This window comes from Amphibalanus amphitrite, unplaced genomic scaffold (genome assembly GCF_019059575.1).
Source record: "Amphibalanus amphitrite isolate SeventyFive unplaced genomic scaffold, NRLGWU_Aamphi_draft 000121F_arrow, whole genome shotgun sequence".
Classification (NCBI taxonomy): Eukaryota; Metazoa; Arthropoda; class Thecostraca; order Balanomorpha; family Balanidae; genus Amphibalanus; species Amphibalanus amphitrite.
Window position 1 is genome coordinate 455,139 of NW_024881616.1, and position 21,490 is coordinate 476,628.

Below are 21,490 nucleotides of genomic sequence, written 5' to 3' on the forward strand. Positions count from 1 at the left end.
ACAATTGTGTCCAGCTGTCGGGCTGTTTGACGAAGGAAACGCGCTACGCCGAGTCATTAGTGGCTTTGTTACGGCATTGACCCATGTCGACCGCTCAGCACTAGGTGGGGCATGTATTTGTCTTGCTTTTTGCCCTGCTGCATACCTGTGATGACGCTAGGCTAGGCACACGCACAGAAATATATGCGTAATGTATGGGTATGAAAACTTATAAGCTTTAAACCTATCCCCGAATCCATTAACAGTCGAGCTCTCCTCAGCAGATAGTGGACCCATAGCATAATCACTCTTTCAATCACTGATGGCCGCTGGGGAAGAGGGTGAGGGGAGGGGGATGGCGATAGCGTTGGGTCGGTAACGATACCCTAGGGGGCGGGATAACAGCCAGAGCTCGAAGGACCGAGCTGCACTGAATCGCAGCATAGCCGTATTGAAATCCTGCTGTGGCGGTGCAGAGCGTGTGCCATTTGTGTGAGACCGACAGATCTGTCAATGGCTTGTGTCATTATCATATAGATCATCTGTGAGACAAGCGATGGGAGATTTCGTAGATAACGATAGTTTACCTATTTACAGGAATCTACACTTTCACTTTCACTTACACTTTCATCTGCTATGTAAGTACGTAGGTACAGTGTTGATTCAAAATGCAATATCAATAGGCATAGACCACTACATATACCGATAAGCGTTTGCCCATGCCTCAAATATAAAGGACTTGAGCAATATTTTTCGTTTGCCTAATGTTTCGTAATTCGCTATTACGTTTACTGTCACCATTCCCACTGATCCCAACACCTATCACCACATCGACAGCTGCTTTTTGTGTCACCCGCTGCGCCCCTGACATGCCACCATCTCATTCAGGTCACACTATCCCGCCGCCCTCGGCAGGTGTCACCGCCGACACCTGTGTCAGCTGACCCTGACACACACCTGGTGTCGTGTCATCAGACTCTGACACCGCAGAGCACGTCTCCTGTCCGCCCACACACGCACTATCTGAGGGCGTCCCGACATATGCGCGCTACGTATTGATCCTCGAGGGAGACGGGCTGCCCGCCCGGCCGACAAAGCATCGGGACATAGGGGCTCGGGGCTAGGAGCTAGGGGCTCAAGTTTGAGCCTCAAAAATGCAAAGTTCGGGATTCGGGATAAGCTAGATTCGATTGACTCTGCTGATCGTTGTTTGCTTGGAAAGATTTAACGGTATCTAAAAAGGCTATGCATCGTATGCCGTTGTGCACTGCCAGAAAGATGTAATGATCTAGTACCTACTATGCATGCATGCAGTCATGTATAGTCAATGGTGGTCAACTCAATGAAGCAACTGGTCAGCGAGATGGCGAGAGGCCTATGGAGGAAGGGTGTGTGGGAAAGAGTGAGAGAGAGAGAGAGAGAGAGAGAGAGAGAGAGAGAGAGAGAGAGAGAGAGAGAGAGAGCTGAGGAGGAGGTGCGACACCTGTCTCTAGGGAGAGCGGCTCCATCACTCAGCGAGAGCTGGTCATCGCAGACCGTGTCAGAGTGGGCCGCGAGATGTGGTGCCGGAGATAGCAGTGGGACTGGAGGTAATACTCCGCAGAAAGAGAACGAACAGAACGGATGGGTGGAGTGAAAGGAGATAGAAGAGATAGTGTTGCTAAGATTAGACGAAAATGGAAGGGAATGGATTTCAAATAAGGCACGAACTGAAAGGAGTGAAATAGGATGTTGAAACTTAAAATCTGAGACTGTCTTTCGCCCGATGTTGTCATGAACTGAGATTGTAAGAGCACGAGACGGTCATGCTTTTAATTTACTACCAAAATCGAGTATCTACACATAAACCACGGGCTCGGTGGACAGACGAAAAAAATGGATATAAGCCTAATCATTTAATTAACCTTCATAATAAATTGATTATTAAATGAATAAATATAAACATATTACGATTTATTACCAATTAACAACGCGCTTTGTTGCGTCACGATAACGATTTATCTTTTCCTGCATCATAAATCCCACACCGTCAGCTGCGGTAAAATGAATGTGCTAACTAAAACGGCAAGGGAACTTCGCCAATCACCCATAGCTTTCCTTGCGCGATCGATGGCGATTTCACCAGTGGCACCCGATGCACCGACCCCGGGTCATGTGCGGGCTCTGCTCCAGTCAGCGCGGCGCCGAACGGCTGTGGCCGCCGGTCGATGCCCCCCCCCCCCCCGCTGACCCCTCCAGCGGCCACTGACAGCTTACTAGAACAGAGAAGCCGTCGGCGGTGGTCGGCTCGACTTTAGGACGAGTGGGGGGGGGGGGGGGAGCTCGAGGGATAACCGACGAAACCGGCAGCCGGACCCGGCAAGTCAGGCTGAAATCCCTGCGGCGGAGCCATAACCGGAGCAGCTCAGATGTCGGCAGGGTAAATTTGAAAGGGGTCGAGGCAGGTCATCCAGACCTCATCACCTGTGCCAAGTTTAGATCAACAGCTATTTGTATCGATGTGCATGCACCAGTACCTCTGGTAACCTCTAAATCTGGTCATGAGATGAAGTTTTGGTGCAATCCTGGGAAAAATATTCACCTTTAGGGTACGAAACGAAAGTTTCGACCTAATGTTTGTCCGATGCCCAGTTCCAATCGCAAATTATCTGCTCAGGAAAGTCATCTCTCCTCTCCCGTCCTCTTCCTTCCCTAACTCCCATCTACGACGCAGAATCATCGAGCCGTCCATTGCCAATCGTCTCATCGCCCATCGCCGTCGGCGCAGCACCCATCGCCCATCGTAGCATCGCCCATCGCCGTCGGCGCAGCGCCCGTCGCCCGTGATATACGGTCCGTCTATCTCGACACACATTACGAGCGGCCAGCTCTCGGGGACGATCAGCGAGCGGCGGCCGTTCCCCGCGGGGAACTGTCGAATGGTCTGGATGGGGAGAGGAGTGGGAAAGGCGGGGCTGGAGGGAGTGACGGTAAAGGGTTGGATGGGGAGGGTCAGCCAGTTCGGGTTGTCTCAAAATTTTACTGTTTAGGAGATGCATCGAGTAGGCGGTCACTACCAGGCTAGAAGGTCTTGGTCGCACTTATTTCGTCCTGCATTAGATCCATTCTGGTTTCAAAAGTAACAAGCCATCAAGAGGGCCTTCGAGAGCGTTACAACAGTGACTCATTACGAGAGCAGTCACGAGAGTCGTCACGAGAGTCGTCACGAGCAGCGTGACAGCGTCACGATGGGGAGCAGCCGGGCGTGTCTGCCGCGACTCTCCCCGGCGTGGGGTGCGGAGGCCCAGGCCGGAGCGCGCTGCCGCTGCTGCACGGTGGGTGACCTCATGGCTGCGACACTCTCCCCGACCCACCCCGGCGGACCAGGCCCACCACCCCGGTCCGGTCCGACCCGGTCCACTCTGGTCCGGCCTGGTCCAGCCCAGGGTGGAGCGGTCATCCGGAGCCGCCCAGACCAGTTCCGATTAAGGTATGAAGACGGTACCTACTAACAACGGTGGATTAGTCGTTAACGAAATACGGAGACACCACACCGGCAGCAGGGGCCGGCAGCTGGCAGCTGAGCCGCGCTGAGCTCCGACTCACGCTCTGAGTGCTGTCGGACCGGCACGAGGACATCTTACAGCGGAGATCAGCTGGCGTATGACAGCTGGCACAAACTCGCCGGGTATGTTGGTCAGAAGAGATCGGTCAGTGACTCATTCCGTGGACAGGAGAGCTGATTGTTGTGCCGATTGAGTTATCAAGAGTGATTGAAAAGAGTTGTTATGAAGGTATTTTACAACACAATGACATCCGGCTGTTTTTGCCCATCCGGGGTGATTTCGAAAATGACGACCATAGCTACCGTGGTGACCACTGAGTAAAATTGGAACGGTCCCTAACATCCCCATAATGACCTCAGATAGTCTCTCATTCCAGCTCCACCCCGTTCCGTCCAGTCAACTGACGCAAGTTCGACCTGTCATTTGTAGCGTGACCTGTCACCACCCCCTGACACGCGCCCCGTGACAGAGACGACAGGCGCGCTGAGGTGCGTGGCGCGCAGCCTCAGCCCCGTCCTGCAGTGCGGCTCGATCAATATCAGTGGCGGCAATAATTTACCAGCCGGCCCACTCCTGATGCCGAGTCATATCGAGCAGTCTTCCAATTCCCGGCGCGTGCAGGCGCTCCATCGCGGTTTCATCACCGATCATGAAATCCGTGATCCGTGAAATCTGAGGTTCGATCCAACGACCTGTGGTCTAATTTGATCGAGCTCTGGGGAGTGCCGAGGCGGGCTGTTCGTGGAGGATTTGTAACAGGTGGCTGGCTGGGGAGAATCATGTCGACGTTAGCAGACCATATGGCGGTCGCAGGCTCGCATACCGTCACAGAAGCGGAGATGAAAGAAAAGAGGAGCCGCATGGGCATCAGATCTTTAGACCGCAGACCGGAACCAGGGAGCCACGTGCGACACAAAAACCGCAGATGGACCTCGGAGACCACCGACCGAAGACCATGGACCGTCGGACACGACCGTACGGTGGTCGTGCGGCGCCCGAGCGGGACCGCGGCGGGCGTGTCACCAATTTGGCGCACCGCCCCGACCGCACAACGGGTCGTGACCCGCTGCATCACGACGAACCGGGATTCAGGGCGACGGACCTCTGCCCAGGAGCGCGCGGCCGGCCAGTCCACTGACCGCTAACGACCGAACTCATTAGCTAATGTGCCGCCGTGCTGAGCGCTGGAGAGGAGCGTGACGTCAGCGTTTTGATGATGGTGATATGGCGTGATGGGGTAACTATTTGTGATTATCAAGCTCGCGAAGAGAGCGTGACAGCTGCTAAGTAGCATAGATTCAATAAGAAAGCGATGATGAAAAAGCACCGGTCATAAATCAAAGTCATTCAATTACTCCGCTGGGACTGACACATATCCCCTGCTCATTTTTACTCACCGTGAGTGGGCGGAGATGAGTCTGGGAGGTTCGGACATGGGCCGGACCGGGGTCCCGGTGGTCCGCCCCGCGGTGCCGTTGGTCCGCCCCGCGGTCCCGTTGGTCCGTGTCGCCGGCAGGGTGCGGGCGGCCGCTCCCAGGACCGGAGGTGCCGGGCTCCCCGCCGTGGAGGGGCCGAAGCAGATGGTGTGCCGCACTGACGGCGGTCTCCTTTGCCCGGTCTGCCTCGTGCTGTCCCACGGGGCAGCAGAGGGACGCGGCTCACAGTCGTATATGAGTGTCTCCACCATGGAGCCCTTGCTGCTGCCGAATGACACCCTGGGAAAGATACAGCACACGGTCAGGAACATCTAGGTGATGTGCGGCCAAACAGGATTGGGAAGATGGATAGCACTGGACGGCGCACTTTGAATCAGATATTATACCGTGCAAGATCAAACTGCTGTGCAGACTGCAGAAAAACATCAAAACACGAGATGCAAATACACAAATGACAAAACTGCATGCGTGACGCAAATGCCTGCTCAAGTGAATCAATACTTCACTAGATGATTGACATTCGGTTACTTTTCATTTACCTATACCATGCGAGCGACGAATAACGCCCTTAAGCACTCAATGACTTATTGAACTAGTAAAAGAAAGCCCTTGACGATAAATCCATGGGCGTTCGATAGAGAGCTAAGGATAGAACAGGTTACTGCCATTGATCCATCTCCCGAGCAAAAAGTTGGTGCGCTCTCCAGGCGCTTACTTTTTATACGACAGCAAAAACTACGCTGGACATGGCATTGAGTGAGCCGTGTTCATCAATGGCTCATACAGTGCGTGGACCATGATATTCAATGACACCAGTTGAAATAATAAATCTGTGTGCACCACACGTTTTACATGTCTTGTGAGTCGTATCGGCACAAAAGCCGACCAACCTGTTACGGAAACGTTGCATTTAAATGCATTACCGATAATAAGATGATATAATAATGCAGAAAATGAATTTGATAAATAACATAGGCATCGAACTATATCTTAATCAAACGCACACCTTGAAATTTAATTTCAGAACAAAATATCAGCAGGATAAACTCCTCCCCTTCGGCGCGCCATCTGGGCATTATTTTATGGTCTCCCAGCTGATCAATGTATCATCCTGATCCGCTCGGGTCTGATTGGGTCCGATCGCGGGTCGGGTGTCTGCGGCCGACCACCGGAAATGGCTCCTTCCGGTGGCGGTGGCTCGCAGAGGGCTGGGGTCAGAGGTGAGGGAGCCACCCTCTGGTCGAACTCCACGACCCTCCGCTGCCACCTGCCCCGGATCACCTCGGCGGTCCATCACCGGTCCATCTCCGGGGAGAGTGCTGCGCTTTCCCGACTGATGAACTGACAGAAGCTGCCCAGCAGCTGGTTCCCGTAGCTCGAGTCTCAAACTAATGTAGCTGCTAACTTTGACTTATGTAACTGAAGTCTAGAAATGATACAAGTGACAGTGGAGAGTGATATATCTGCAAACTTGAACTCACGTACCCAACTGGACACGGTTAAGTTACAGCGAGAAACCCCGGCTTCATTACTGGTAGATCTCTGACTGCATATACCGACTATGAGTTACCTCGGCCGCACTGTGCGCCTATCGCCTCAGGCACTTGAGAAGCGACCTTTTGGATACTGCAGTGAACACTCGACACACCCGTAGGCTCGAATCAATATTTCTGAGCTGGTAGATTGGCCCAGCTTACCTGCTCACATACTCACCCGTCTAACCGCAGACCGTTGCCGCAGCTTCAGGTGCGGAAGCCGCAGCTGACCGCGCGGGTCAGTTACTCTAGAGCGGTACTCAAAGGTCAGCGGTTCATCCTGTACTCGGGCGGCCAGTCATCGCCCCGGGAGACCGCAGCAGGTCACAAACCTCGTGTCAGAGACCGCGGGTTATGGCCGGTAATTGACTGAGGTAACGACAGAGCCGCAGAGTGTGTGCAACGTCACTACACATCTAGCGTGGTTTGTGTTACATTTATCCCGGCGGGATGTCTCTTTTCAGTGTCTTTTATTTTGCTTCTTTTAAATACGCAAAAAAAGTGAGTATTTCTACATTTTTATACCTATCCAAGGCATGAGGTAGGCCAGAAACGTACAAACATAAGGAAGCATAAGGAAATAAACTAGATACCCCGCTAAAAATCGCAATTTTGGGTTTGATCTCGGCTTAATTATCCGATTCCCCGCACGTGCGAATCAGGCAACCTCATCAAAAAGCTCTCCCTCGCAGTGCAGCCGCGTCTGCACGTGCTCGAGGGGCAGTCAATCGACGACCGCTGAGCGGCACACTTGTGAGCCCCGTGGCCGCCACTTCGCACTTGGCTTGTTGAGCGTTCTCGCGATCGATGCAGCGACCGAAGCCGAGGGTATCGATTCTGCAGAGTTCAGACCGCCCGCCGGCCGACATGTCATAACAACAGCCGGCCGCGAGCCGCGAGCGGGACGCGACAGCTGGCCTTGGATGACCCTGAAAGGGTGTTTGAGGGGAGGGGGGTTGTTTGTTGAAGTGTGTTACGGTTGAGCGAGCGCAGCGCTGCGGTGTTAATTCGATTGCAGCGCATTGATAAAACTGAGCAGATGCCGCTGGCTAAAGTGTGGTGGGGGTAGTGAAGTGACTGAGGCACGTTGAAAGGCGAGCCAGGCTCCTGAGATCCATCGGCATTCGTTCGCGCCTCTCCTGGGCCAATTCTCATTAAGTGCCGTAACTCCTATTTACGGATACCTATGGAATCAACCAATATCACAGTTTGCTCCGCGGGAAAGAAGTTTAACTAAATTAAAGTGAAACGATTACAAAACAAACGCTTTTATAACCCCGGATATTTTGTAATATTCTGATGACTATACCTACCGCATTGCTATGCATATCACTAAAACAAAAGTTAGCTCAATTATGCTCAATACAATAAGTTAAATACTTTTTAGTATGTAGTTTATTGATATTTAAGAGGAAAAATTCAGCCGTCAACATCGGGACGGCGGCTTTTATGTAATAGCCCAATGACGGACACTGTCACGTGAATATTGATCTGCAGAGAGGTCCCTGTTGACCCAAACGAGGCCAGGTCACGACTTGTTTGACCGTGGCTATACCTCTACCAGTGGCAGGGTCACGGACGGATAGAGGGAGGTCACGGGAAGGATCACGAACATTGCCACGAGCATAGTCACGGAGAGGGACAGAAATACACAGGAGCGCGGTAAAATAAAGATCATCAGTGAAGTTTTGCGAGGCGTCACGACTCACGACTAAATAGTCATTTAGTCGTGAGCTGTGACACCTCGCAAAAATGTTTTTGTGGCTACCATCTTTGTTGTATCTGTTTCATGAGATTTATGATGCTATTTGTGTCGTTCTAGCGTCGCTGTCAACATTTTCGTGTTTGTTTGGGCGCGTAAGCCCGTCATTTTCGTGTTTCGCAGTTTTTCTTCCACTTTCCTAAACAGACCAGGTGTAGGTAAACACAGTTTTGTTGGAATGGTATATCCTACGACTCGAGTGCGAGTGCGAGGTGTATACGACCGGTGTGAGTCAAGCCACCGCAGCCGCCCGAGTCCTCTGCCGGCCGGCCCTCGCCGTCTTCAGCTTTGAGCCTCAACGTGACTAACGTCAACAGTAATATAATTATAATTTAACCAAACAAAAATGTGCTAAATGTAGAACCTCAGATGCAACAGGATTTTACTAAGAAAATATAATATACTTTTATTAGATAACCTGCCCATGATTTCTGACCGCAAATGGACCCGAGCTCCGGCTGGGCCCTCGGGACCGTCGCCGCTCCGTCCGTCGGCGGCACAAAGCTGTGTGTGATGACGTTGCCATGGCAGCATGACGTCACAGCGGCAGTCGTGTCCAAATATCCGGCCATTTAAATGACATTTAACGAGCCGAGTGACATTGCTGGAGCGGGCTCTCGGTGTCGAGGCTCGGTGCAGGTCACCGCTGTCCGGTCGCCGGCTGCACTACAGGCCATATTCAGTAAACGTGACATTATTGCAGCGGAAATAATCAATCAAACACCGCCAACAGTAGCGGATCCAGGGGGGGGGGGGGGCAAAATGGGCATTTGCCCCCCCCCCCCCAAACGGCATAATTTTAACATTACGCCTATGGACGATGCATGGAAAGAATCGATAAATTGTTATGGTTTGCCCCCCCCCCAAACTCTGAGCTGGATCCGCCTCTGACCGCCAAGCTTTACATCTGATCATTGCGGCTTCATGTACATAGGAATGACTATGCATTATGCATTCGGATAAGTAATTAGGCCATAAGGACACTCGGCTCGATGACGTCATCCCAAGATAAGTTCAGCATAATGCCTGCCGTCTATAGCACATGCATTGCTTTTTTACAGCATCGTCATCCCACACACAACTTGCGAGGTAAAAAATGGATAGGAAAGCTAAATTTCAAACTAACAGAAACCATTGCTGATCTTGTTGGCCGCGCTGCTGTCTCTGGCCGTGCCTTGAGAGTGGCCTGGCGGAGCTCACAGGTGTTTCGCCCTGGCGCCTGTTGAACGCTGATTGATCTAACTCAGCTACCAAAGACTCCGGGATAGACGGAGGAAGACTGCAGACGGAGACAGCGGGACTGAGGACCGGGGAGGGTCCCTGCTGAGTCAGCACCCGGTCACCACCGTACTGACGCATGTTAAACGGCCAGATTAAGGTTTAATGGCGCGTGCCGCCCGAGGCACGGCGTGGGCTGCAGAAATCGATAGCTACTCCTCCTCACCGTGCCCCCTCTCCCGGCACCTAGCCCCCCCCCCCCCCACCGGCCCGCAGACCCACCTGAGGAGCCGGCGCTCCGCGCTCTGCACTCCTATCCTCACTCTCTCTCTCACTCACTCACTCACTCACTCACTCACTCACTCACTCACTCACTCACTCCAACTCACTGTCTGTGGACTGAGCTCGTCAACCGGCATGGGAGATGCGTGAAGAGGTGAGAGACAAACTCTGAAACTGGTGAGCTGAACTCTGAGAGCCCAGCCCTGATGAGCTTGGCCTGGTAAGTTCGTGATAAAGTGAGAGGGAAACCTGGTGAAGTGAGGGGAAGGCTGGCAAGATAAGAGGGGAAGACGAAGCTTGCGTCTATCTATCGCTCGACAGATCGCGCTCGATGGTGTCAGCTGTGTTAGGAAATTGGCTGCGGGGACCAGGACTGAACGTGAATGTAAAAAACGCGATAAGCTGGGCAGTGGGCCCAATGGTCGGCTGGCCCGTGTTAGTGGCCTTTTGGCTCCAAGTAAATCATGGTTGACTCTGAAATGACCTTACTTTCCTTCTACGTAGGTCGACAGTCGTAGCTAGTTAACTAAATCGATGAGCTCTATTGCCACCGCCCTGCTCCACTGCAGTCCGCTCCCTCCAGTCGATGTCGGTCCCTAACTGAATCCCCACAGGTGCAGCCGCTGCACTCCGACCCTGCTCACATTTCACAGGTACCGCGCTCCCCCTCAACCGGGACGGACGCTCAACGAACGCTGCAGGCCACGCAAGGGGTACGCCACGCCACTGGCCGTACACTTACTTAGCAATGCGTAGGCACTGGCGGATCCAGGCTTGCGTTTTGGGGGGGGGGGGCCAACTCATGCGGAGCCAAACCTAGGGTACCCCCAAATCCTGTTTTCTCATCGGATTTAGGCCACTTATTTTTCGTCACAGCTCTGACACTATTAATTTTTTTAACTAAAAAGAAAAATATATAAATGGTAGTCCACCCGACCCATGCCTTTATATTACTTTGTGAACACTTACCATTGCTTTTGTCGACCAGTTAACCCGCTTCGAGTCAGTTCTTGGGTCCCTTTGCGGGCCGGGAGGTGGTAAAACACCCCCAGTCTAACTCGGCTCCTGGGCCACGCACTGATTGAACTATGTTTCATTATCGTTTGGGGGAGGGGCAAACGGGCCACTTTAGGCCTCTGGGAAAGGGGCATGGCCCTAAATGCCCCCTCCCTGGATCCGCCAGTGTAAGACACCATTGGAGCTGCAGTTGGGTACCTCAGACGTCAGGGTACGCCCTCAGATGTATAGGACTTGCGTGGAGACCTCTTATGCTGTAGTGGACTGAAAGGACCCAAAGGAGCCCGTCTAGGGCTCCCGGAGAATGGAGATAGACGTGGGCCCTCAGGAGCCCGCCAGAGCCCCCAATGAGGGATAAGTGAGGGATACCAAGTGCCTGCAATTGCATATTGCATAAGCCATAACGCCTTTACAAATCAATATATTATGTATCAGTGGCAGATACAAGGGGGGCCACATGGGTCATGACCCCCCTTGGTGCCCGGGGGCACCACCGGCCAAGCAGGGGCACCACCGGCCTAGCAGGAGCACCACCAGCCCGCCAGGGGCACCACAGGCCTAGCAAGGGCACCACGGGCCTGTGACGGGTCCCACAGGCTTGTCAGGGACACCCCAGGTCTGTCAGGGACACCAGAGACCTGCCAGGGGCACCACCGGCCTCGCAGGGGCACCATGGGCCTGTTAGGGGCACCAGAGGCCTAGCAGGGGTACCACAGGCCTTACAGGGGCACCACCGGCCTTGCAGGGGCACCAGAGGCCTAGCAGGGGCACCACAGTCCTGTCAGGGCCCAGGGGCACCAGGGGCCTAGCAGGGGCACCACAGGCCTGCCAGGGGCACCACCGGTCTAGCCTTTACAAATCAATATATTATGTATCAGTGGCAGATCCAAGGGGGGCCACATGGGTCATGACCCCCCTTGGTGCCCGGGTGGTGCCTGTCAGGGGCACCACCGGCCTAGCAGGGGCACCACCAGCCCGCCAGGGGCACCACAGGCCTAGCAAGGGCACCACGGGCCTGTGAGGGGCCCACAGGCTTGTCAGGGGCACCCCAGGTCTGTCAGGGACACCAGAGACCTGCCATTGGCACCACCGGCCTCGCAGGGGCACCATGGTCCTGCCAGGGGCCCTGCCGGCCTCGCAGGCATCACGGCATCACACAGGGGCACCTTGGGCCTGTCGGGGACATCACGGGCCTGTTGGGGGCGCTTTAGGCTTGTCAGGGGCACCGCAGTCCTGTCAGGTCCCAGGGGCATTAGCAGCCTAGCAGGGGGCACCCTAAGCCCGCCAGAGCCACCACAGGCCTGCCAGGGTCCAGGGGCACCACAGGCCTAGCAAGGGCACCATGGACCTGTCAGGGGCACCTCAGGCTCCCGTGCCCCCCCCCCCCCTGGATCGGCCAGTGATGCCACACCACGCGAAACACCGCCAACTACCAGCTGCCGCGCCATAAACACGTGCCAACAACAGTCTTTTTTTAAGGTCGACTCCTCTCGCGCAACTTTTGACTGACCCTCACTGCTACCATATTGCTTCCATATTATGCTGTGGAAAGCTTTACTTCACCAAGTGGCTAAAAACCTCCATCAAGGTATATTTTCTTAGCATTTTTTTCGGACGTTTTGGGGGGGCCAAACCGGCCACTTTAGGCCTTTGGGGGGGGGGACATGGCCCCCGTGGCCCCCCCTGGATCCGCCAGTGTGCGTAGGATCGAGCATCGCTCCTGCAGCCGACTGTTAGTGGTGCCGCGTTGAACATGGGGAAGTGCAGGAGTACTGTCATGAAACTTCTCTGCTCATGTATTCGTACCATAGTTAATATTTTGGAGTAATAATACCTAAATATCATTTTTTTCGGGAGGGCGGTGAGCGACTGTCAGTTAACTCAATATACCTAAGCTCGGCGACGAAACATAGAGACAAATAGTTTTCATTTGTATACAAAACAAATGCCGTTTTTAGCCTATGGCTGCAGGCCTGCAAGTCCTCTAAAGACAATCGTGGCCTTTGCAAGCTACCCTACCTACTGACTTTCCTATGTTATGCTTTGAACGGCCACGGGTCACCCTACACTTACAGTCAAAACCTGCAATGTCCTGCATGCTAATTGTTTATTGTAATGTAATCCTGTGATTTGCACCGCCACCGGCTTTAGGATGCCGTCTCCACCCTGCCCCCTTCCTAGCAACCCCTCCCCCTCCCTCCCCCAGCGGTGTCGTTACCCGAGACGAGACGACCGCTCAGCCATTCAGCGCCTCGGGCGCGCACACAGCAGAAGCCGGGCGGCAGTCAGCTGATGTGTGTTGTGATGGGAGAGCTCCCACGTGGTTGTGGTGGGTTTCTGTCTGTTTTCCGGGTATTTCCGAGTGTTTGATGTGGCTAAAGTGTTGAAGTGAGGTGCGTAAAGGTGATCATTTTCGATTTTGGCGGCGACGGTCAGCGTTGTGCTGGTGTCAGTCAGTGTGTGGACTGTGGTCGGGATTCGGACGGGCCATGTCAATGTGGCTCGTGGTCACGGCCGTCGCGGCGACAGCAACGCGCGGTGCTCGTCAATCGCCAACTAGTGCAAGTCGAGTGCTGAATAGTTCGATTCCGATTCCTGTGTCAAACTGAAGTTCCTACGTTCCGTGTTCTTCGAAGGCCGATACCGACAGCTGGAGGCTGGAGGAAGGGCGACCGGGACGTCTGCGCATGGGTAACGTACTCCCGAAAGGGATTTCAATTTCTATATTTTTGCATGCTAATCTGAATCCGCTGTCCGCTGTTGAAGTTTGAAGTTTTGTCTCAAAAATCCGAACGGGAACGGTAGTGGCCGCGCGATAGTGAGAGGGATGTGAAAAAATTCATTTTGTGGTTGGTGGCACACCGCTATAAATCGTTTGTCGAAAAACAGCAGGGGATGGATTTAGTCATAGCGAATGCTGACATGCCGCCTACATGCCGCATTGCAATTGGGGACGGTGCGAGACATTTTCGTCCAGTTTTAGCTCGGGCCTCGGAGGGGGATTTCAAATTTGTGTCATTTCCTTCCGCGGGTAGGCAAATTTACGGTGCAAATTTCACGCACGCCCAATCATGGTTTTATGGCTAAAGCTGGGGTCCAAATATTGGACTGGAGCCGAAACGTACAACTGCTTGAGGTCGTTGCGGAAGGTGATGAGTCGTTGATCGTACGTGCAGTGGATCCATCCATTTGTCACCGTTACGTGACGCCTCTCGCCAGCGTAAATTGTCAGTTCAATCGATACCTAACTGAAGGTGTGAACTTGCTGTAATGTGCCGGCGGATGTCCGATATGCAGTAGATGGAGCAGATTTTCATCTTCATTATTAAGTTACTTGGCTAAAATATTCATGCAAAATAGCTGTTTTGCAAATATACCTGTCTCCATTTCTCTCTTTCCTCTCACATCCTCTCACGTCCTTTCATCTTTCCCTCTCCTCTCCATCTCCCCTCCCCTCCCCATCCCTCTCCCTCTCTCCCTTCATTCTTTCCCCCTTCTCCCTCCTCTCTATAAACACTCTTAATTTTGGCGCAGTTTCCATTCAGTTCCCGTACACGGAGCGATATGCCACACGTCCAGTTCATCTGTTCAGGGACGCCGACGTCTCAGACTGACTGTGAAGGTAAACAGTGGCTCGACATGCACAGACGGCATACATTCGTGACTCGTTCAGACTCATAGTGGGCTCTCTAAATGTGGTGGACTCCACCCTCGACACTGGCCCGCGGCGCCAGAGGCCTGAGGTCGCTCCCTTCTCCTTGGACACTCCTCCCTTCTCTCCAGACACTTCACCTGTGGAGCTCTAACCTGAGCTGCGGCAGCTCAGCTCGAGTATGAGAGCTGAAGACTGAAGTGTCACAGAAAAGCCCTGCAGGCCGGAGTCACTAGCATACCGGTAACGTGTTCGGTTTCGGTGACGTCACGTCATGATGTGAATAGTGCACCTGTTCTGAGGAAACATCTTGAATAAATATATTGTGTTAGGATTCTTTCGTAAGATTCGGGAGCTCTTTGATTTCTATGTCTTATACTATTTCATAAATGCTTTTTTAACTCCCGAAAGTGTTCACACCGTGGCGTCAGCAGGCCTACGCCGATTCCTCGTGACGCCTCCTGGGCCCAATTTCACCAGATTGTGGTAAACTCAATTTGTGGTAAACTACCAAACTACCCCATTACGTTACTACAAAAAAACTACCCCAAAATTGAGTTTACTTGGCGAGATTGGCCCTGTGCCCAATTTTTATCGCCTTGGTATTACCTTCACACACTGAATCGACACGCAGCAACAATGTGGGAACTCCATCGCTCTGCACTGCAGCTGCCCTCGCTCGTCTCTGTCACATTTCTTCCAGGACCGCTCCCATCTCAATCATGCTACTATCGACCATTCATCATCCAATGGAGCCCTACTAAGGCACTCCGCTTGTCCGGTCACGGCACTGATTTCCGCCACCCCCTTCCCCGCGGAGCAGTCGATGTGCCCCGAGCGCTTTGGGGTGCGTGTTGACCGTGCGTGCACTCCAGTGATGAATCGCTACCTCCACCGCCGCGGCGCCGCGGTGCTGTTCGGTCATTCATGGGTCGGGGACCGGCTAATGCCCCTGAACACCGCGTGCCGCTGCCCGTGGTCAGATTGATCCCTCCTCGGAGGAATTTTCGGGGCGTGGGAATGTGTCAGTGGTAAGGTGCTAATGTGGTGACTGACTGTTCAATAGTGACGGCTCCAAGCGTGACGGATTGACACACAAGTCAGATCTCTCCCGACAATTTCTTTATATTTCATGATTATGAAGATGCGGTTTTATTATTTACTTTGAGCAAAGGGTGGCATGTTGGATAATTAATTACTTTCCCTGTCTAAAAGGAGATGTTTTTTTGCGTGCTTAGCAACGCATGAAAAAATAATTTTTCTCCGTATTTTATCACGAAATAAATATGACGTTAAAATTTTCTTACATGAAGCATGGTAGGCGCATCAGTCCTAGAATATCTCTATTTACATTTGACTGAAATGCGTCATGAGGAGGCTTTATCAGGGCGCTTGGCAGGCCCACATACGCTACCTTGACTAACGACCTAATTTACCGTCTGGCAACACTCCAATGTCTCCATAATATCTGGCAACCGGACGGACAGACAGGGCTCTACAGTACCGCCGTGATACCTGCCGCTCGGTTAGCGGACAGTGAGATGGGGTCCCAACAGATCCAATCCACCTGACGGCCATACAGTGATGATGACTCAATTATACCAATGTGATACCAAGGACCATCGGACCGTTATACATGACCCTGCATTTTAACTAGAGATGTCAATCGGATACTAACATTTTGGTATACCGATAACAAACCGATACCAATTTGGTATTTGGTATTTCAATCCTCCTTTATTTGGTATTTTGTTGGTATTATGAACCCTCACCAATATATAAGAGGCTGATAAATTGGTATAAATTTGGTATTTGCCTCATGTTCCTTGGTTGGTTCGGTTTCGGTATTTCCTCACGGTTTTGGTTGGTATTGGGTTTGGTATCGGTATTCCGATTTTCTGTAATTGACATCACTAATTTTAACATTGCGTTACCGTGACGCCCGGTCACTGCACGACTTGGCAGCACCCCGCTCTACCGCCGTGACACATCGTAGCCGGACATTCAAACAGGCCAACACTGTCTGACCGTGATACCCGGCGCTGTCTCACAGTGCGGCTCATTGTCCTGTCGTGACGAGGGCCCTCGTCCGTTATCTACCGGCACCACGGCCGTGACGCGACCCGTGACGTGGCCCGGCCGTTACCGTCCCTGAGTGGAGGGGGTGGGGCGCCGCGCGGATCTTGTGATGATCCTTGAAGATAATGGCTGGAGTGGATGTGAGGAGAATGTTTCAGTTGGGTCGTCTGAAGAGCAGTAATCAAATCATGTCGCGTCGTCCGCCATAAACATACAAATAAAGCAGAGTGCTGCTGAGTACATATATTAGCGATTTTTGTAATGTTACTTGGCCGGAGTTGCGGCCAGAGACAATGTTTCATAATTTTATAGAATTACATGACGGGACATTGGCTCGATGATAATCGGCGAGCTTTCTCGCCTGAACGTTGCAAACCCTTGCACAGATGAACAAGTTGACACTAAGGTAAGTAATGCAGCTCACTAAGCGCGTGGCACGGGTGTAGCAAGCGGCACTCGATCACCATCGGATCAGACACCCGTCTGTCTGTTTCTCGTCCTGTGCACTGCGTATACGTATACGCACCTCTGACGGAGTATCCACCCGCCGATGACCCACCTGCAGTGGGCCGCCGCAGTGCGGGCGGAGGGCGGGCATCTGACGTCTAATCTGGTTAGCTGATTACACATGCGCTGCGGCGGGGGAGCCGCAGACCGCGGTCCGGAGCGGTCACTGGCTCCCGCGTGCGGTGGCGGATCCCATTAGGAATTGGTCTAATAAGCCGCCGGAGGGGAGTGTATCCCACAAGGAGAGTGATGTGGTTCTTCTATTGACCTCTTTCGGTACTCTGATGATAGACCATGGAGCCCATCGTCCATCGAGATGGTATCCTAATGTTGAACTTCCCTGGTTTGCATTTTGGTGGGATGTTGACCAGTGAAGAGATGGCGCGGGTAGCCGCATATACCTAGCTGAATACAGCCGGGTCCCAAACGGCAGTGTTGTTAACCGTTATACCGTCTACTAAGGTCGCTGATGATGTCAGAGGTTGTTATCTCCCCAGCGGAAGTCGTTCCTCGACGGAACGATCAGCGGTCACGCTCGATTACCGCGAGACATCACAGCGGTGTTTTGCTTCAGTTCTGTAGAATCTTTGTTCTCAAACTACTCTGTATGGGCTCGCAGCTTTGCGAACTTTCCGCCCACCCCTCCATTCTGAACATTTCCTTCGCGGTTGACGTATTCGTTCGCTCGTAATTCGGGCTAATTTAAGATTGATTTATAAATCCAGACAAAGGGTAGCTGTGTTTATCGTGACGTTTCTCAGATGCGCCGTCCGGCTTACGACGCCATGCCAGTGTTGTGTTGGTGGTCCTTCTTTGAACAGGGGATGGATGAATCACCGAACATCACAGTCCAGCGTCCGTGACACATCTGTCGGCCCACTCCCTCACTGTGCCCTCACCGCGAGCTGCCAAACGGGACGGTGCCAATGTCGTTAGTACGTCGGCCAGAGGGGACACGACAGGACAGTCCACTACCTGCCCGGAGTACGACATACTGCGCGGAGCGGGTCACCGGGCATTCTGACACCCGCTGTTGCCGATGGCCCGCCCGCGGCACTGACCTGACCTGACCTGAACTGACTGCAGAAGGTTATCCGCGCCTCGCGACCGTTCTTCCGCGTCGTTTGCCCTCAAAACGGCACATCGTGCGTAACGGGTCACCCAGCGACCCCACTGGCACTCGCTGCCGACGACCCATCTCGTCCACGTTGCTGACCTGACCTGAAGGTCGCCAACGCGCGACCGTTCATCCGCGCCATATCAATCGAAGCTTGTCAATGGCGCGGTGGTGGGTGTCGGGCCGACAGGGCGGCGCCCGGTGGCCGCTGGCACACGGGAACCATTGTCCGCCCCCGGGGAGCACAATGGCCACACGGTGGGGCCGGAAATCATCCGGCGTCGGCTGACGGCGCTCCGGCGCTCCGACCCCGGCACGATACACACGGCGGGGCCGGCCGCCGAACCGATGGTTCCACCGAACCTGTGACCTGAGCGGCGCTCCGCGTGGTGTGCTGGCGCTTGGTAGTAGTTATCAGGACGGTATTGGACGGGACAGGATTGGACCACTTAATGTCCGGCTTCATCCGGGAAACGGTGAAACAGGATGCGCAAAAACTGCACAAGAATGGCGCACTGGGGTGCGTTTTTCGGCGCGATGCGTGGCTTCGTGCTATGTCGTGAGAAGCCTCAGCTAGACCGACACCGTTCTCAGGAAGTCAGACAAAGGGACCTCAAATGGTGTGGGGCTCGCACTGGATTTAGTATCATCCCAGTCATGATCTGTCGATGTGGTTTGGATGGTAGCTGCTGAGCTGTTTGGAGTGCAATTATCGGGTCCGAGGAGCCTCTGGCTCAGCTCGACTGTCACCCCAATTATGATGGCGTGGTCACGTCACGATGCGTCATGATCACGTCACATGACACTAGTCACGTTAACCGTGACACACGAAAGGGTTGGAATCATCTCTCACGTGTCCTTCGCGTCCAACTCCCTTATCTCCGTATTCCCTTCCGCCTGAAGTTACTGATCGACGAGGCTCATGGCGCCGTTGGAAGCGGATTGATACCACCCTGTTGAAGTTAGGGGAAGATATGCTTGTTGGCTTTAGCCCCGCTGGCGTCGTTCCTTTTTCCACGCTGTGCCTGTGTTTATTTGTTGAGCACGGCTGTAGTTATGGACTGGAACGGCGCAGGCCGCCCATGAAATCCGGAGCACGAGCTGTTTCTATCGATTCGCACCTTCCATGGAATATTCCGTGGCGTTGGTAGGTATTCTCTGAGCTGCTGCCGCCACACTGTATAACTTAGGAGTTCCGTTGACGTCATCAACGGTGCAACGGTCGGGTCGATGGCTGCAACGATTCGGCCGCCACCGCCGCGTGAGGACCGATCCATGTGGAGGGTGCCGTGGCATGGGTGACCCGATAAACAGTTCTTGGTCTTGGCAGTTCAGTTGCTGGCCACAGCAAGCCAACACTGGCCACGTTTGCCAGAAGTAGATGGTTGGCAACACAATGATAAATATTGCATTGAATTCCACTTGAGTGAATCATTACATGAGAGCCGAATGGGTGTCATACCCAAGTGTCGTTTTACTAGAACTGTGACGATCCCATGCGAATCGATGCCGTAAACCGAATTACTTATGATGCTCATATTTGTATTTGCTCGTGAGTTTTGAAGTCGTTTCTTTCTAAAACTGTCACCAATCGCTTAGAGTTTAAGAACTTGTCCAAGATTGTCTTAAAAACACTCCAACTTGTAACCGTCGGATACAATGAATGGCAATAACTAACCCGAAACAGCTATTATTGGGATTCGTCGGATCCCCTCCGATAGGTTCTATACCGACCTACAGATGCAATAACTGACCTTTTGAGTTTTCCGGACCGGGTCGGGTGCGGCGCCAGGCTGGAGGCTCGTCGGGTCGCCGCCGGTCGGGTCACCGGGGAGGGCGGCTGCCGCTCGGCCGGGCTCATCGGCTCGTCAGAGGCGTCATCATAGGCTGCCGGAGACGTCATCAGCGAGCCGCTGACGGCGTCATCGCCGCTGGAGTCGACACCGGGGCCGGGGAGCGACGCCGGCCGGTTGTCCAGCGCGGACAGTGTCTTTGTGGCCGGTCCGTACACGGTGTTGTTGTTGGGGGAGAGCTTGGTGTCATGATGTGGCGCTGTGAGGTGGTTGGAGGCCGTTAGGGCGTTTGTGGTACGGTAGTTGAGCCGGCCATTGCTGACAGAGTTCTGATTGAAATCGCACTCATCCCCGGGAACAAGGAGCGATAGCATGGTGGCGCAGGGCGGCGCGAGCACCGCCGGCCGACTGGACCGCTCAATGTACGCCGCGTGGGTCACCGGGCCGCCGGCAGGGTCACAGGTCACCGGACGGCGCCGCGCGCTCACCGATCATCACCGAATGTCACTTATAAATCACGGATTGTCACTGAACGTCACGATCTGGCCGCCACTCACCGATCGTTATCTAGTTACTGGTTGCACGATACACTACTCTAGTGACTGTACAGAATAACGTGCGCTTGTCTAATGTCAACACAATTCACACTTCACCAACCAAAACTCGTCCATCCACGCACCCACTCTCGTCACGCCGCGAGTGCTCCCTCCCCAACAGTATACACCCATTCTCCACTCAGAATGCCTGCCGCCCCCGGCAGCGGCAGCCGACAGACTGGCCCACCGTCGTGCGCTGCCGGTGACCCACGCCGAAGCCCGGCCGAGTACCCACGATACGGCGGCTCGGTCGGGCTGCGCAGCAGTCGCAGCGTCATCTATAGAGCGCCCAGCAGCGACGTCGCGGAGTGGTGGGAAAAAGAGCGTAGCAAGCTAGTTGTAGGACCGTGCGGCGAGAAGAGAAGAGGCAGGCATTGGGTTTATTCAACGTTAGCCGCTGTTGGTGATCCCGTTGCTGTGGAAGAGGCCACAGAAAGGCAGTCACATCGGAGGGGTGCGCTGCACTCACCGCCTACTTGAGGGGCGACTGTTCGCTCGGTCCTCGGAAGAGGGAGAAGGGATCGTATGATGACAACGGGCTGCTCCTGAGGAAACAGGACGAATCAAGAAAGTTGGGAAGTACTGATCTCAACGTAAGTGTATTGAATGACTTGGCTGTGAAGAGGGGACATTTCTGACTAGCTTGAAAATCATTCTACAATACAATCCGCAATTTTTTCTGTAATGCTGGTTTGTATCTCCACATGCTCTTCAAGAGGACCTTGCACGAGACAAGCTCGTTCTGAAGGTGCCGTCCTGCACCGGAGTGGGCAATGATCCGGCTCCATCCCGCCAGGAGGCCAGCGTCGCCACTGCTGTCCGGTGCGTTCCTCCGTCCCCCGCTCACTAGCGCTGCCTGGCCGGTATCGGACCCGTTTGCACTATGTAGAGGGCACGCGTGTCGCCGACTTGACAGTATCCTGGACCTCAACTGGTCCCGATCGGTCTCAAGGACTCCTTGAGCATCCCGCC

General features: G+C 53.7%; 1 protein-coding gene across 1 annotated transcript in view; it reads right to left on the reverse strand.

Moving 5' to 3' along the window:
* Positions 1–20,724, reverse strand: part of LOC122381511 (mucin-1-like) — a 42,590-nt gene extending 21,866 nt beyond the window's left edge. The window contains exons 1-2 of the mRNA XM_043365770.1: positions 19,884–20,724; positions 4,922–5,239 (exon numbers count right to left, since the gene is read on the reverse strand). Coding sequence (XP_043221705.1) covers positions 4,922–5,239; positions 19,884–20,296 — 731 coding nt within the window. The 5' untranslated portion in view covers positions 20,297–20,724. The remainder of the gene's footprint in view (positions 1–4,921; positions 5,240–19,883) is intronic.
* Positions 20,725–21,490: the final 766 nt, after the last annotated feature.